Consider the following 13,210-nt stretch of genomic DNA (forward strand, 5'->3'; position numbering starts at 1 on the left):
GAGGGGCTCCAAGCACCACTCTCAGTGGTGATGGGGCCTGGGGGAGGGTGGGAGGTGGAGGCATGGGCCTGGAGCTTGCTCTCCTGAGCATGGAGCCTGCCACGCGGGTCAGGGGGCGAAGCTCTCTGTGTCAGGCAGACAGAGGTGGCGAGGGGGCTGGGGAGCAGGACAGGCAGGCTCTGAGCGAAAGATGACAGGGCCCCTGTCCTGCCTGTGGTCCACCTCCTGGCAGGAAAACAAGAGGTGGCTCAGGGCTTGCCTCGTCACCATTTCAGCTGGGTCCAAATGTCAGCAGGCTGGGGTGGGGAACCCGCAAAGAAGAGCTCAGGCCCTTTCGGAACCTCAGGGACCAATGGCATAGCCACGTTGGCTTAGGAGGAGCAAAAGCAAGCCAGCAGCAGGTGGGAGATCCACCTGCCCCACCTGTTCCCCATGCATGTGGGTGGGGCCGCCAAGCTTTCCCTGCAACGCAGGCAAGGCCAGCATGCTCAGCTCCAGGACAAGTGGGTGTGGACCAGGAAGTGGCTGATTACCACACATCCGTGGGAGCACATCTGTGGTCCCAGTTCAAGAGGGACAGACCTTCCCTCCCGGCCAGCCCTGCAAGTCACTGTGGGCAGGAGAGCCTGCTGGGGGCCATGCTTTCTCACTCAGCGCCATCTGGAGCTCCCAGGGGTAGGATCGTCTTGGGCTCCAACAACTCCAGGGGGAGAGGGAAGCAGAGGCCATGAGCCCAACAGATGGGCGGATGATGTTCCCTTGCAGACGCTGCCTTGATTAGAAAGGACAACACCCGGGGCATGGGGCATGCAGGGTGGTATTCTCACTGGGATGGCGACTGCCAGGTCCAAGCCCCTGGGTCCCAGCAGGGGCCCACTCAGCAGCCACTTAGAGCACCCACCACGGGCAGCAGGAACATGGCTATGTGTCAGCTACTGTGCTCTTCACTCCCCAGAAAACCCAAGGTGGGTGGAAGCACTTCCTTCCCATAAAGGTGGTTGAGGCAGGGGACTGGTATGTGCACGTGGCCTGCACCGGCGACAACTCAGCCACATCCCCGCCATGTCCCACAGGCTCATTCCACCTACTCCTGATCAGCTTACGAAGTACACCAACAGGCTTCAAAAGGACAGACACGAACGCCCAGTCTCAGAAAATTAGTTTCAAATAGTTAATCTAAACAAATCAAAAGTCAAACTGATGAAATAAAGACCACATGGCAGGGGCAGGGAATAAAGGTAGAAGTCGTCATGAATTTATTATTTACACGGTAGTTAAGGACACAAATACAGTGGTCATACAAAAGCGCAGTTCAGAGACTTGGCAACGGATACACAGGTTGATACAGACATTCCAACTATGTTTCCTGCAAGTCAGGATGGGGAGTTAAATAAGGGGGGGGGACACAACTGTCCACAACCACACTGCTGAGGACTCGGGGTCAGAGTCCACTTCTCGAATGCCATCTGGCAATTTCAGGTGGAAACCTGGATGCAGAATGTTGGGGCTGTGGCTGCTAACACTTTGCTGGGAAGGGGAAGCCCACCTCTGCAGAAGGCACTGGGCCGCAATGAAAGCCCCCAACTCGCTCTGACCCATGCAAGCTCCCTCTGCACTCCCAGAAACACAGCCCGACCTGGCCAAGTGCCCACACCCCAAAACACTTACAGAGTAGCCAGCTCAGGAATCAGAAAGAAGTAAACAGCTGCATTCTGTGCCATCAACACAGCAGTCAGGGCGTCCCAGGACCAGCATCCCTGTGCTGGGACTTTGGGGGCAGGAAGGGAAAACACAGACATGGACACCTTTTAGGTCCCTATCTTCCTACGAGTGTCCCAGTTTCCAAACAGAACACACTGCAGGGGGATGATGCGAAGAAATGTGAAAGTACCTATGAACATATATATTGCACCTCGTTTCCAGAGACGGGGGCTCCTGTCTACCGGCCACCACTACTACCTGGTGCCTCTGCTACTGCAAAGTGAGGGAGAGCATCTCAGGAAACCACCTGGAGCTGGGCTGCCCCAGAAGGTCTTTCTGGGGAGACTCAGCCCTGCTCTGCCTCTTGGCCTCTGTGGGGTCACTATGTCCCAGGGAAAGTCACAAAAGCGGGTGACCCTTCACCCTCCTGGACAATCAGGTCATCAGAGTCACCTGCTTCTTGGCACTTCAGAGTGGATTTCCTTGGGCTTGCTGGCCTTTCTGGGCAATGCTGGCACCCAGGGCAGATACCATGGCCCTTGGTTTTGAGCACATAGATATTAACACAGATTGAGGGCCAATCTGCACTGGTAATATTGACAGCCTATTTAGAAAATCTCCCAGATTCAAAAGCATTGAGGCAACCACCACCAAAATAATCACACACGACTCCACGGAGGGGCCCAAGTCTCTCAGTCTGAAATCCTCTCCCGAGGGATCAGTGACACGACGCGAAGCCACAGCTTCTGCAGTCTTCAGGCTCAGCTTCCTTCTCGCTGCATCTGGGAAGGTCAGATCGGCGGGCTGCTCTGTGGGGAAGCACCCGCTGCGCCCATGCGTGTGGCCAGCACTTTCTAACTGCTCTGATGATTCAAGAATCCCAGCGGGTCTGCAGTGAGCAGGCATTTCAGTTTACGGTGGGGAAAGGAGCATGACAGCCAAAACCAGGTTAATGAGGTCACGAGACACACGGCACACACGGACACACACGTTACTTACACACGCATATACACGTGATAGAACTTCTGATGAGAAAATCCCTTCTCCACAGTGACCACACAACAAACCACGAGACGCAGACCACGGAAACCCACGTGCTCTGCTCCCTGCCTCACTCCTTCTACACGAACTCCACACCAGCGCCTGCTTTAGAATTCTTTAAAGTCAGCATCTTCAAGACCGCAAAAACAGACATGAAAGTAACAATAAAGACAGATTTCTTTACACAGATTTAAGCCAATAATTTTTAGCAAAATGATACAAAACTGTCTTAACCAAGTAGAAGATCGGTAGTTACAGTAGACTCGGCAGGGACATGGGTGCGCCACCACGGAGGGGACTGAAAGGCTCTTGAATGGGAGTTTGATTCTCTCTGCAACCGTCTCACTGCTTTCGTCCCAGCCCCGCTAGAACCAAGTTCATGGGGGCTCAGTGCAGCCCCTGGCGATGGCAGCGCTTGGAGTCTGTCCGGCTGGGTTTGTGTTTTGTTTCCCCCATGGGCGTCGCTGGGTGGGTGGCCTGGAGAGGTCCCGGTGTTAACATTTCGGTTCTAGACCGGGGGTGTGTCACTAGTAACAGAGTAGATCAGCCATGCATTGTCTGCCCTCAGCAAAAAGAAGAGTTCTCATCGGTGCACGACAGACTGCAGACCACTGGACGCCACCCGACCGGGAATCTGTCGGAGCCAAAGCACAGGAGAAGGTCAGCGTGAGGCCAGAGGAACGGAGCTGGTCGGGCTTGGGCACGAAACACCAGTGACAGTGCCCTGGTGGGGAGGGGACAGATGCCGCCTAGCCCCTCTGGACACGCGCACCCCCAGCTGCTCTGGAAGGTCCCTCAAGTCCAGGATACGTGCAGCAGAAAGAGTGACAGGAAGACGGGGAAGGAAGAGCCATGCAGGCAAGGAGGCTGTGGGGCCGCGAGCTCATGATCAGTCAGACCAGAGTCCAAGCGGGCAAGAGATGCTTGCTCCCAGCCCCCCTTCCTGGAAAGTAGCCTGGTGTTCCAAAAACAGGGACCAGGCCCCAAGCGGGCACTGGGACTCCACGTGGGGCAAGACGTGAAAAGCATTTCCCATCAAGATGTCCCCAAGAGTGCAGTCACATTACAACTGCAGCTGGTCTCCCACCGCAGCGCCGAGTGGACAGAAGCTGCAAGCCCTTGGCCGGGAGGAGCCACAAGAGTCGCCACCAAGAGGGGAGCCTGGCTTGGATGCCCAGCCATGCACCAATGGCAGGGAGCGGGTGGCTGTGGCTGATGGGTGAATACAGACGAGAGCGTGGTGGACAAGATGCTAGGCAGAGACCAAGTTCAAAAAGAAAAACAAACGAGGAGGACAGAAATCAGTGCTAAAGGAAGAGAGATGACAAAGCCGGGACAGCAGGGACCATCAGGAGTGTCCCACGCAGCAAGAGTGCAAGAGCCCCTGCCAAGCGCGGCCCCCACAGCCAGCACGACATGACACACGTCCAGCGACCGACCTGGAACCACGCGGCCCCGAACCTTCTGAGGCCCCTGGGGCCACTGGAGCCGAGACTGGGCTCCTGCTCCCAACGCCGGCTCCCGACTGGAGACCACAGCAAAGGCCAAAGGCCAACAGACAGGATTCTGGGGTCACCCCAGACTGGACAGCCCACCACAGCTGCTCTAGAATCCACGTGAGGAGAGAACCTGGGCCAGGGGCCTTGCTCTACCTGGGGCACCTGGCATGCAAGCCCGACCCCCTGCGTGCTCCCTTGAGTCGGCGAGCGGGCGGCAGCTCCCACCCCGCCCGGCGCCTGCTGAGGAGCCCCGCCGTGAGCACACTCACCCAGTGCTGCCTTCCGACGGGGAGACGTGCAGCTACTTGCCGTGATGTTCGAAAGGAATGCTATTCTGAGGTGGGGGGAAAAGACAGCTGTTGGTAAGGGTTACGCTGGCCGGACCAGCACGTGAGGCCCTCCTGTTTCCACAAGCACTGCCTCGCCTTGCCTCAACCAGGTCCATGACCACTGGCCAGGGCCGCTCGAGGGGACCCAGGGACCACACAGGAGCTCAGTCTCGCCTCTCGAGAGTGGCCCCTGGACATGCAGCCGCTGCTGCTCCTTGAGGATGGACCTGTCAATGGGGCCAACAAGGGAGACCCTTCCCAACTCTCACATAGTAAGACAACTGGATGCCCAGACGGCAGCCCCTCCATCGGCTCTCGGCACCAGCGGCTCCCCAAGGCCTGTGCTTGGCGGGTGGAGAGGACACCACCTCCCTGTGACAAAAGGACTGGACACATTTCCTCACTGACACAAGGAAGAGGACACGGCTGTGGACCTTACTTGGGGCACAGGGATTAAAACGAGTAAGCCTGAAGGAAAAACTGGCACCCCGGACCAGCATCACGTTCCACCAATAGCACTGGATGGAGGAGGCCCTCCTCACAAAGAGAAACATTACAAACAGGTTCATCCACCAGGAGTCCTTCAGTCTCCACATTATTCCAGCTGGAGAGGCCAGATTCGCAGGCCGGGGTCAGGGATGTGGGGACTGTGGTCCCTGGAGAAGCACGTGGGGGCGAGGAGGAACTGCCAGGACAAGCGACACATATGTCACGCCCTCCCACCTCCAGCTGGAGAGGGTCGGCAGGGCCCTCCCCCAAGCAGGCGGGCAGCTCTGGGCACTTTTGCGCTGAGGATGAGCTACTCCTTTGCACTCGGTGCATTGGCACAGGACACAACCTCTCCTCTTCGAGGGGCAAGGAGGAAGCTGGTAGGAAGCAGCCCCCGCTGGGCCACAGAGAGGCCAGGGTCTGTGCACACGCGGTGCCGCCCCCTGGACTGGTGTGTCACTGCCCCTACCGCAGCTCGCATCTTTGCGTGGGGGGGAGGACGACGAATAGAGGCCATAGAGTTGTAAAAGCTGGAGCAACTGTGACCATGCCCTTGGTGGACAAGAGCCTTTCAGAGTCTCTTAGGAAGAGCGCCTGGGGGATGACCAGAAAAACCCAAAGGACCGAGCTGTCCCCGGTATGGAGGCCACGGGGGACATGCCCTCAGGGGCTCTGTCCTCAACATGAAGATCCTAAGGAAACCCCCAGGGTGACTAGTGTGCTTCTTTTGGGAGAGGATACCCTCAAATCGAATCTCTTCAGAGACTCCCCCTAGTGCTCAGGCCGACATGACACGTCTTCGTATGGAAAGCAGAGAACCAGAGAACAAAGACATGTGATTGTGAGGACAGACCCTGGAGCTGCGTGTGGTCAACGCTCATGGGTCGGTGGCTGGAGGGGTGGACACAAGCTCGAGAAGAGGTTGGACTAAGACCCATAACTCCCTGGCACCCTCAGAACCCTCTGCCTCTTCCGTTTCCCTCAACGATCCTCAAAGCAAAAGACGTTTCCTTGTGTTGAAAAAAAAATTAAGCCTGTCCCTTCCTTGGTCCTTGATGGCTGAGGTGTTCCAGGGCCCTCAGCCAGGCCCACTTGGCCAGGGGCGGCAAACACCTCCCAGGACCTGCTGCCAGCTGCTGGCTCATGCGTTCCAGGGCTCGTGGAAGAAACGTGTTAAGCCCTTTCCGTGTCTTGTGGTCGCAGAGGAGGGGTGTGGGGCCGGGAACCCTAAGAGGCCCAATCTCATCACTCTGGCCAGACCCGCTGAGCCCCACAGTTCAAACGACCTGCGTATTCAGCCTCTTTGAGAGAAAATTACCATATAAGAACCCATTTCTAGTAGAATTACTAGTAAATTAGAAATGTTTGGTAAAAATACTATTTCACTTGATTAAAGAAAAATGGTCAGGAGCACTTCCTCTGCCTGGGCACACCTTGTTCCTCTGCCAGAAGACCCGCTGAACACCACAGGACCGAGGTTCTGGGCAATTCTCACAGACCCTGTGCCCTCCTGATCAACGTGCTCAATCCACCACATTCAGCAACAAGCTACACCTACTGCCCAGCAAGCACAGGGGGAGGGCAGGGTGCTAAATGTAAACCTGAGGCATCGTGGTGAAGCAGACGGATGCTGCCCCAGTACATGGCCAGGACCTGGGCTTCGGTCATTCCTGAACTCACCACCTGCCCACCCAGCAGACACCACCGGGTAGTCCCGGCCCCCACAGGACCCCTGCCCACCCCCACGGCCCACAGGAGGAGACCCTGAAAGCTAGTTGAGGAAAAACGTCCGCAAGGAGGTAAAGAACTGCTCTGCTGAGGGAGGCACGTTAGTGAGAACAGAAAAACGGCGAGGAAAGCCAGATGGGGAAGACGACGTGGGTGGAGGAGGCCCCGGGGCCAGGCCCTGAACCTCTGAGCACACTTGCCTCGCCAGAGAGAAGACAAACGTCAGAAGGGGCGTCAGAAGACAGGAACCCTCAGCCCACAGCACGTCGCCAAGCGCTGGGCATGACACTGCAGAGTGACCGCCGGCAATACGCCACCCCCCACCCCCCCGGGTCCTCTGCTGGGGGAGCACCTGGCCAACGAGAACGAGGACAGAGTCCCAAAGGCTGGAGGTGCCCACGACAAACGGCATGAGTGGGCTGGCGCTTCCAGTCTGCCCAGGAAGACGGCCAAGGCTCCAAAGCTGGCCGGGGGCTGGGGGCCACATGGAGGGCAGCCGGAGAGAAAAGGTCCCGTGGCACATCCCAGCACAACTGCGGGGGGCGGGGGGGGGGGCTGGGTGTACAGCCCTTACCCCACAAAGCTTGTCACAGAGGCTCTCAACCAACGGGCCAAACTGCGAGGGGCACAACACTCCCCCAATGGTTAAAACACCCAAAAATGGGGAGAAAGGGAAGGCAGAAAAGAAGGAAAGCCTTCGAAACTATCATCCCACTCTGCTTGGAGTCCATAAGACCAGACCAAACATGGAGAAGCCAGAGGCCTGCAGCGCCCAGCCTGGGTGAGATCAGGCGCCGGCCCACGGGGCGCATACCTGTGAGGTGGACATGCGGGAGGTATCTTGCCGGCCCGTGAGGTCGGACGAGGAGATGTTGACCGGGGCACCGCGGTGCAGCCGCATACTCACTTTCCGCTCTCTTTCCATGCCGGACACGGGCCTAGGAGAGGTGTTCGCTGGAGGAGAGGGAGACAGGGGCGAGCGTGAGGCCTCGGAATGTGGCCCCACACTACAGCACGGGGTCTCTCCTCGGGAACCACGTCCAACAAGGACCCTCGGCTGCCTCGGTGTCGGGCACAGGACAGGCTATTGCACCCTAAGACTAGGCCGGCACCACAGGCTCTGCTGACGCCCTGGGAGCGAAGCACCAGGTGTCCAGTGGGAGGGCAGCCGGGGCCTCTGCCTACAACGCTTGTCTCGACAGGCAAGGAAGAGGCTGGAGAGGTTTGCGGTGGATGTCATGCCACGAGAAGAATAAGAGGCAAAGCAACAGAGCTCGCAGGGAACACAATCCTTCAAGAGGCCAACCTCTGGGAAACACATTCCCGAAGGCACTGTCCCAGGGCGTTCCCTGGCCTAACTTCGGAAATAAGAACTGATCAGAATAAGGATGCACATGTCTTCACCCACCAGGCACTCCTGCCCAGACCCCACGAGGTCACACACTGGAGTGTCCAGAACAAGTGACACTCAAAACAGAACCCCCACTGCCTGCAGAGCAGGGGCCGGGGTGCAAGCTGCAGCCCCGGGACCACTCACCAGTGTGTGAGGTAGGGGTGAGGGGGGTGGGAGGAGCCACCTCCTGTGTCCCCCTCAGCCGGCCCGAGGCCGTGGAAGGGAGGCCGCGTGTGGCTGGATTTCGGGAGTGTCTCAACCGCTCCTCTCGGTCCCGGCGTTCCCGCTCAGCATCGTCAGCTGCCCGGCTGGCTCCCTACAGAGGAAAGAGGGCGAGACGAGAACTGAACTGGGTTTGGTGAAAAACCACCTGAGGCCCGTGGCTGCCACTCGAGAAAACACCGGGGCGTGTGGGACAGTCTGCCCGCAAAGCCGTCCACAGCCTTGCGGCAAGCCAGGCGCTCTTCCCTCTGGGTCCACGCGTGGCCCGTCCCACGACCGTGGGCGAGCACAACCAGGCTTCTCAGTCTCCTCTTCCCAGCACAGCAGAGAAAACCCCCACCCCATCGCCTCAGCACCTCCTCAGAACCCAGACACCAACGGCACCTGGCGGCCCTCTTCTCTGCAACCATTCACACGGGGATGGGAACCAGCCCAGGTCAGAGGTGGCCCAATGTGGCAACAGTTGGGGGAGTCCGCAAGGCAGGTGGGAGGGACAGCGTTTGGTTGGCTGAGGGGTCCAACTGGAGCCCAGATGCCCGGGCCAGGCCCATGTCCTGTTGGTGCACTTGAAATAAGGAGGCCGGCAGCCAGGCTCATCCCGGAGGGCCATGCGGTGGGCACCGCCTAAGCTAAGCTAGTTGCGGCCAGAACAAACAGCTAGTTACACTTTCAGTGAATATCAAACCAGAAACACGGGGACATTTGATTTTAAGTGGTGACGCTAAGATACCTGCCCTAGTAGAGGTCACGTCCTAATTACCAGTGCTGTAAGGCAAGAGTCTGAAAACTGCAGCCCACGGGCCAAATGCAGCCATACCCGTTCCTGCAAATATGGTTTTCTTGGCACAGTCACGCCCACTCACTGCCGCACTGCTTGGGCGGCTCTCCAGTTACAACACAGAGTTGAGTGGTCGCACCGCTGTGCAGACGGCAAAGTTAAAATTATTGATTGTCTGGTCCTTTACAGAAGAGGTTTGCCGAGCCCCTGGGAGGGATGACAATGTTAGAACAAAGAACTTATTAAAGTGGCTCTGGCAGGAGGCCCACCCTGATGTCCAGACTCCAGGTAACCTGCGGCACCACTCCCAAAAAGGCTGTCCTTCGAGGGCCATCCTAACAGAGGGGCCTGGCACCAGGATGGCATGGGCGAGGTCCAGGGCAGGCTGGCTCTGCGGGCTGGCCCCCTCTCTGGGAGGCTGCAGCCCCCCACCCCTACCTGGTCCCTGTGTGAACACCCCTGCACCTGTGAGGCCATGGGATAAGGCTTCCTGTTTTGCACCCTCTGAAAAGGAGGTTCTGTTCCTCCATCAGATTTTGTCACCCTAGAAACAAGCCCATTTTTGTTTTAAGCTCATAGAACACATTTTTAATGAAAGAGAAAGTGGAAATTAAAAAAAAACTGGAACTCTGGCCGTAGTGTTGGAGATTAAACAAACTCATACAACAGATTCAGGGACAGGCGGCCTGTTTTAGAGAGGAAAACAAATTAAAGTTCAAGCCCCCCCACCCCCAGCCCCGGCAGCATGCGTGCACACAACACAGGCTCACACTTAATGAACGAACTTGGTGACAAAGGAAATCAAATGTAAGTCTAGCTCACCCCAAGGCCAAACGCAGACCTAACACACAGCACGTCCCAGGCCACCCACCCCCTCAGAGGCCCGGCCTCGGCACGGCCTGGTAGGGGGAGGAGTAGGGAAGTCTTCACCCAACCCAGCGGCAGCCACACCCCGTTGACAAGGAACTCACAGGCCAGAGCAGCCACAATGTCCTTAGGATGGATGATGATGATGATAAAATGACCTCAGCGTTCCAAGTAAGAGCCTTGGTCTGGGCAGACCTGCACTGCGGACATACCTCAGGCCCAGGAACCCCACAGCCCCGTTGCAGCCTTGCGGTGCCTTCTTCACTTGCCAACAGGCATCTGGCTTCTCAGAACCCCTCGTGCTCCCCATGTGGCAGCCATGCCTCCTGAAGCCCCACCCCGTGTAGCTCCCAGGAAGGGACGGCAGCAGCTAGTGGCCTTCTGCTGACCGGCATGCCCCTTCCACACTGAGCGGTCAGTGAGCTGGGGGCGCACTTACGAATTTGAGCATGTTCCAGTCGAACACGTAGTCATAGGAGAAACCCTGGCGATGGAACAGGTTCCTGAAGAGCTGTCTCAGGTATGAGTAGTCAGGCTTATCGTCAAAACGCAAGGAACGGCAGAAATTCAGGTACGTGGCGAATTCAGCTGTAAAACACCAGGAAACTCAGAGGTAACCAGCAGTACCCCTGACTGGGAGTCAGCATGGTGTCTGTCCACAAAACCCTTGACCACTCCCAGCCACCCAAACAGAGGGTGTGAAAGCTGGAACCTGAAACACCGAGCATGCTTTGAGGAAAGAGGCTGAGAAAACTGAGCGCACGGAGCATAACAGAGTTTCATCTGAGGCATTTATCACAGGGGCAGTCCCACAAAAACAAAAGGAAAACTCCCTGAGTTACGGCTCAGGAAGGTAGAGGAATGCCAGGGACAGAAGGCTGACGCCAGTTAAAGGGCAGGCCACCTGCTCACTCTTCACCTCCCCAACCATGCAGGACATCAGTGGGGCCTTGGCAGCCAGCCTCTGGGGGGCTTCCCTGGTCCCCTTCCCAGAGCCCCACAGGCCCCCATCCTCCCACAGAACCACAGGGTTGGCTCGCTGTCCACCTGAGGACACTCACAAGGGTAGCCTTTACACAACACCTCAATGGGAGTGGACATCTTCTTCTCACTGATCCTCTCATACTTCTGCCTCTTGGTAGCAGCCTTCAGGCCCTGCCAGGGCAGCGAGCCCAGGTTGAAGTACATGAGCACATAGCCCAGAGACTCCAGGTCGTCCCTTCGAGATTGTTCTGGGGAGAGAGGACAGCGGGTCAAAGCGGCAAACACCCCGCTTCCTGGGGATGAACTCAGAGCCACAGGGAAGGACACCTGGATTCCTTGTTTCAGCACAAGTGCCCCTGCTGTGCTGTTCGGAGACGCACCGCCACCCGTCAGGAAGCCCCAACACGTGCCTGTCTCCCCACGCCCCACAAGGTAAGGTCTCCAGGCCCGGATACCAGCCTCTGCTACAAAGGTTTGATGCCAGCCTCCACACCCAACATGCTGACCACCCTCAGGGCCCCCAGGAGGCTGTAGGACAGCCGGGCCTGTGGCCGGGGCAGGAGGGCTCACCGATGCCGAGGTGCGTGTTGATGGAGGCATACCGCGCCGTCCCGGTGAGGTTCTTGTTCTCACGGTAGGGGATATGCTGGTGGGTGCGGGCGTCCCGGTACTTCTTGGCCAGCCCGAAGTCGATGATGTAGACCAGGTTGCCCTTCTTGCCTAGCCCCATGAGGAAGTTGTCCGGCTTCACGTCTCGGTGGATGAAGTTCTTCGAGTGAATGTACTCAATACGACTAATCTGCAGGTGGAGAAGCAGGGGTGAGAGGCTGAACCCCAGGCAGTAGCCTGGCAGAGGGAACCCAGGGAACTCAGGCCCACACGCAGACGCACCCTGCCCGCCAAGGGTCACTATCTTTCACAGAGTTAACGAGCTTCCGTTCTCTCCCTGTGCATTAACAGCACAATAAGGAAGCAAACAGCCCTGAAGGCCTCATCAGACTGATGAATCAAGCCGAGCTTGTGCTGAGCACGCAGGCTGCCCTTCGCTTGAGAAAAACGAAGTCTTACCATTTGGTCGGCAAGGAGCAGGACGGTTTTGAGACTGAACTTCCTGGAGCAAAAGTTGAAGAGGTCTTCCAGGCTGGGTCCCAACAGCTCCATCACCATGACGTTGTAGTCCCCCTCAGCCCCGCACCACCGGATGGTGGGGATGCCCACTGCAAGAGAGCCCGCGTCAGCCTGCCTCCTGCGCACCTGCACTGAGGGCACCTGTGCCCACGACGCCAGCCGAGGGCTGGGCAGGAGCAGTCAGAAGTGACGTGCGGAGAGGGTGGGAGGCCGACTTCACGGAAGGGGTGGGACGAGGAGCTCAGGAGGAGGGGCCGCGCTCCCTCCCATAGCACCAGTCTTCCCGTAACTGGCATCCTGCACCAGTGCGACACTTAATGCCTAATTAGTGCCGATACACTGCCATTAACTAAGGTCCACACTATTCAGGTTTCCTCAGTTTTAACCTCATGCCCTCCTGCTGCTCCAGGACCTGTCTCGGACCCCACATGACATTTACTCACCACATCTCCTCCAGCTGCTCTTGGCCAGGACGGTCTCTCAGACTTTCCTGGTTTGAACGACCCCAATGGTTTGGAGGAGGGCTGGGCAGGGGTGTGCAGACTGTCCCTCTGCTGGTTTGTCTGATTTTTTCTCGTTACTACTCTGGGCTTGGGGGAGGGAGACCACAGAGGGAAAGTGCCCTTCCCACCACATCCTGTCCGGGTGTGTGCTCTCACCACGACTCCTCACCATGGCTGTGCACTTGGTCACCTGGCTGAGGTGTGCCTGTCAGTTGTCTCTGCTGGGGAGGTCCTCTTTCTCCCCTTTCCATCCTGTTCTCTCTGGGGGGACGTCCCCACGTGCAGACCACACTTAAGGGGGTGTTTGGGCCCCCTCCCGGAGGGCACAGCCATCTATATATATGACTTGGAATGCTTCCACACAGATTTGTCTCTTCTCCCCATTTACTTATTCGGTATTTTTTCCCTATCAGCATGGACCCATGAGTGTCTATTTTATACTCTGGTCTGTATTCCAACACTATGTCACTTATCCTGTTGCTCCAAGCATCCCAGGCTTCGTTGCTCCTCCATGGCTCCTGTGGCCCTTTAACACCCCATCACTGCAG

General features: G+C 57.5%; 1 protein-coding gene across 2 annotated transcripts; it reads right to left on the reverse strand.

Moving 5' to 3' along the window:
• Window positions 1-1,234: 1,234 nt before the first annotated feature.
• Window positions 1,235-12,378, reverse strand: CSNK1D (casein kinase 1 delta). Of its 2 annotated transcripts, XM_028498646.2 has the most exons (8): window positions 12,100-12,376; window positions 11,602-11,830; window positions 11,109-11,279; window positions 10,487-10,635; window positions 8,325-8,496; window positions 7,602-7,741; window positions 4,511-4,575; window positions 1,235-3,376 (listed from the first exon to the last, which is right to left on the reverse strand). In XM_028498646.2, exons 1-7 carry the CDS (start codon window positions 12,196-12,198, stop codon window positions 4,543-4,545), a joined length of 993 nt encoding a protein of 330 aa, XP_028354447.1. In that variant the 5' UTR covers window positions 12,199-12,376; the 3' UTR covers window positions 1,235-3,376; window positions 4,511-4,542. The 2 variants fall into 2 exon arrangements, with proteins under 2 accessions (XP_028354447.1, XP_028354446.1); XM_028498645.2 differs by lacking the exon at window positions 4,511-4,575 and having other exon boundaries at window positions 12,100-12,378.
• Between the last annotated feature and the right edge of the window lie 832 nt (window positions 12,379-13,210).

The sequence above is a fragment of the Physeter macrocephalus genome, chromosome 14 (assembly GCF_002837175.3).
Source record: "Physeter macrocephalus isolate SW-GA chromosome 14, ASM283717v5, whole genome shotgun sequence".
NCBI classification, from domain to species: Eukaryota; Metazoa; Chordata; class Mammalia; order Artiodactyla; family Physeteridae; genus Physeter; species Physeter macrocephalus.

Coding starts and splice junctions, on each gene's coding strand:
- CSNK1D (XM_028498645.2), bottom strand. CDS start 12,198: ATGGTGATGGAGCTGTTGGGACCCAGCCTGGAAGACCTCTTCAACTTT. Junction 10,636..11,108: donor GTTGTGTAAAGGCTACCCTT/GTGAGTGTCCTC, acceptor GGTGTTTTACAG/CTGAATTCGCCACGTACCTG. Junction 3,377..7,601: donor CCCGCATGTCCACCTCACAG/GTATGCGCCCCG, acceptor TGGCTCCGACAG/ATTCCCGGTCGGGTGGCGTC.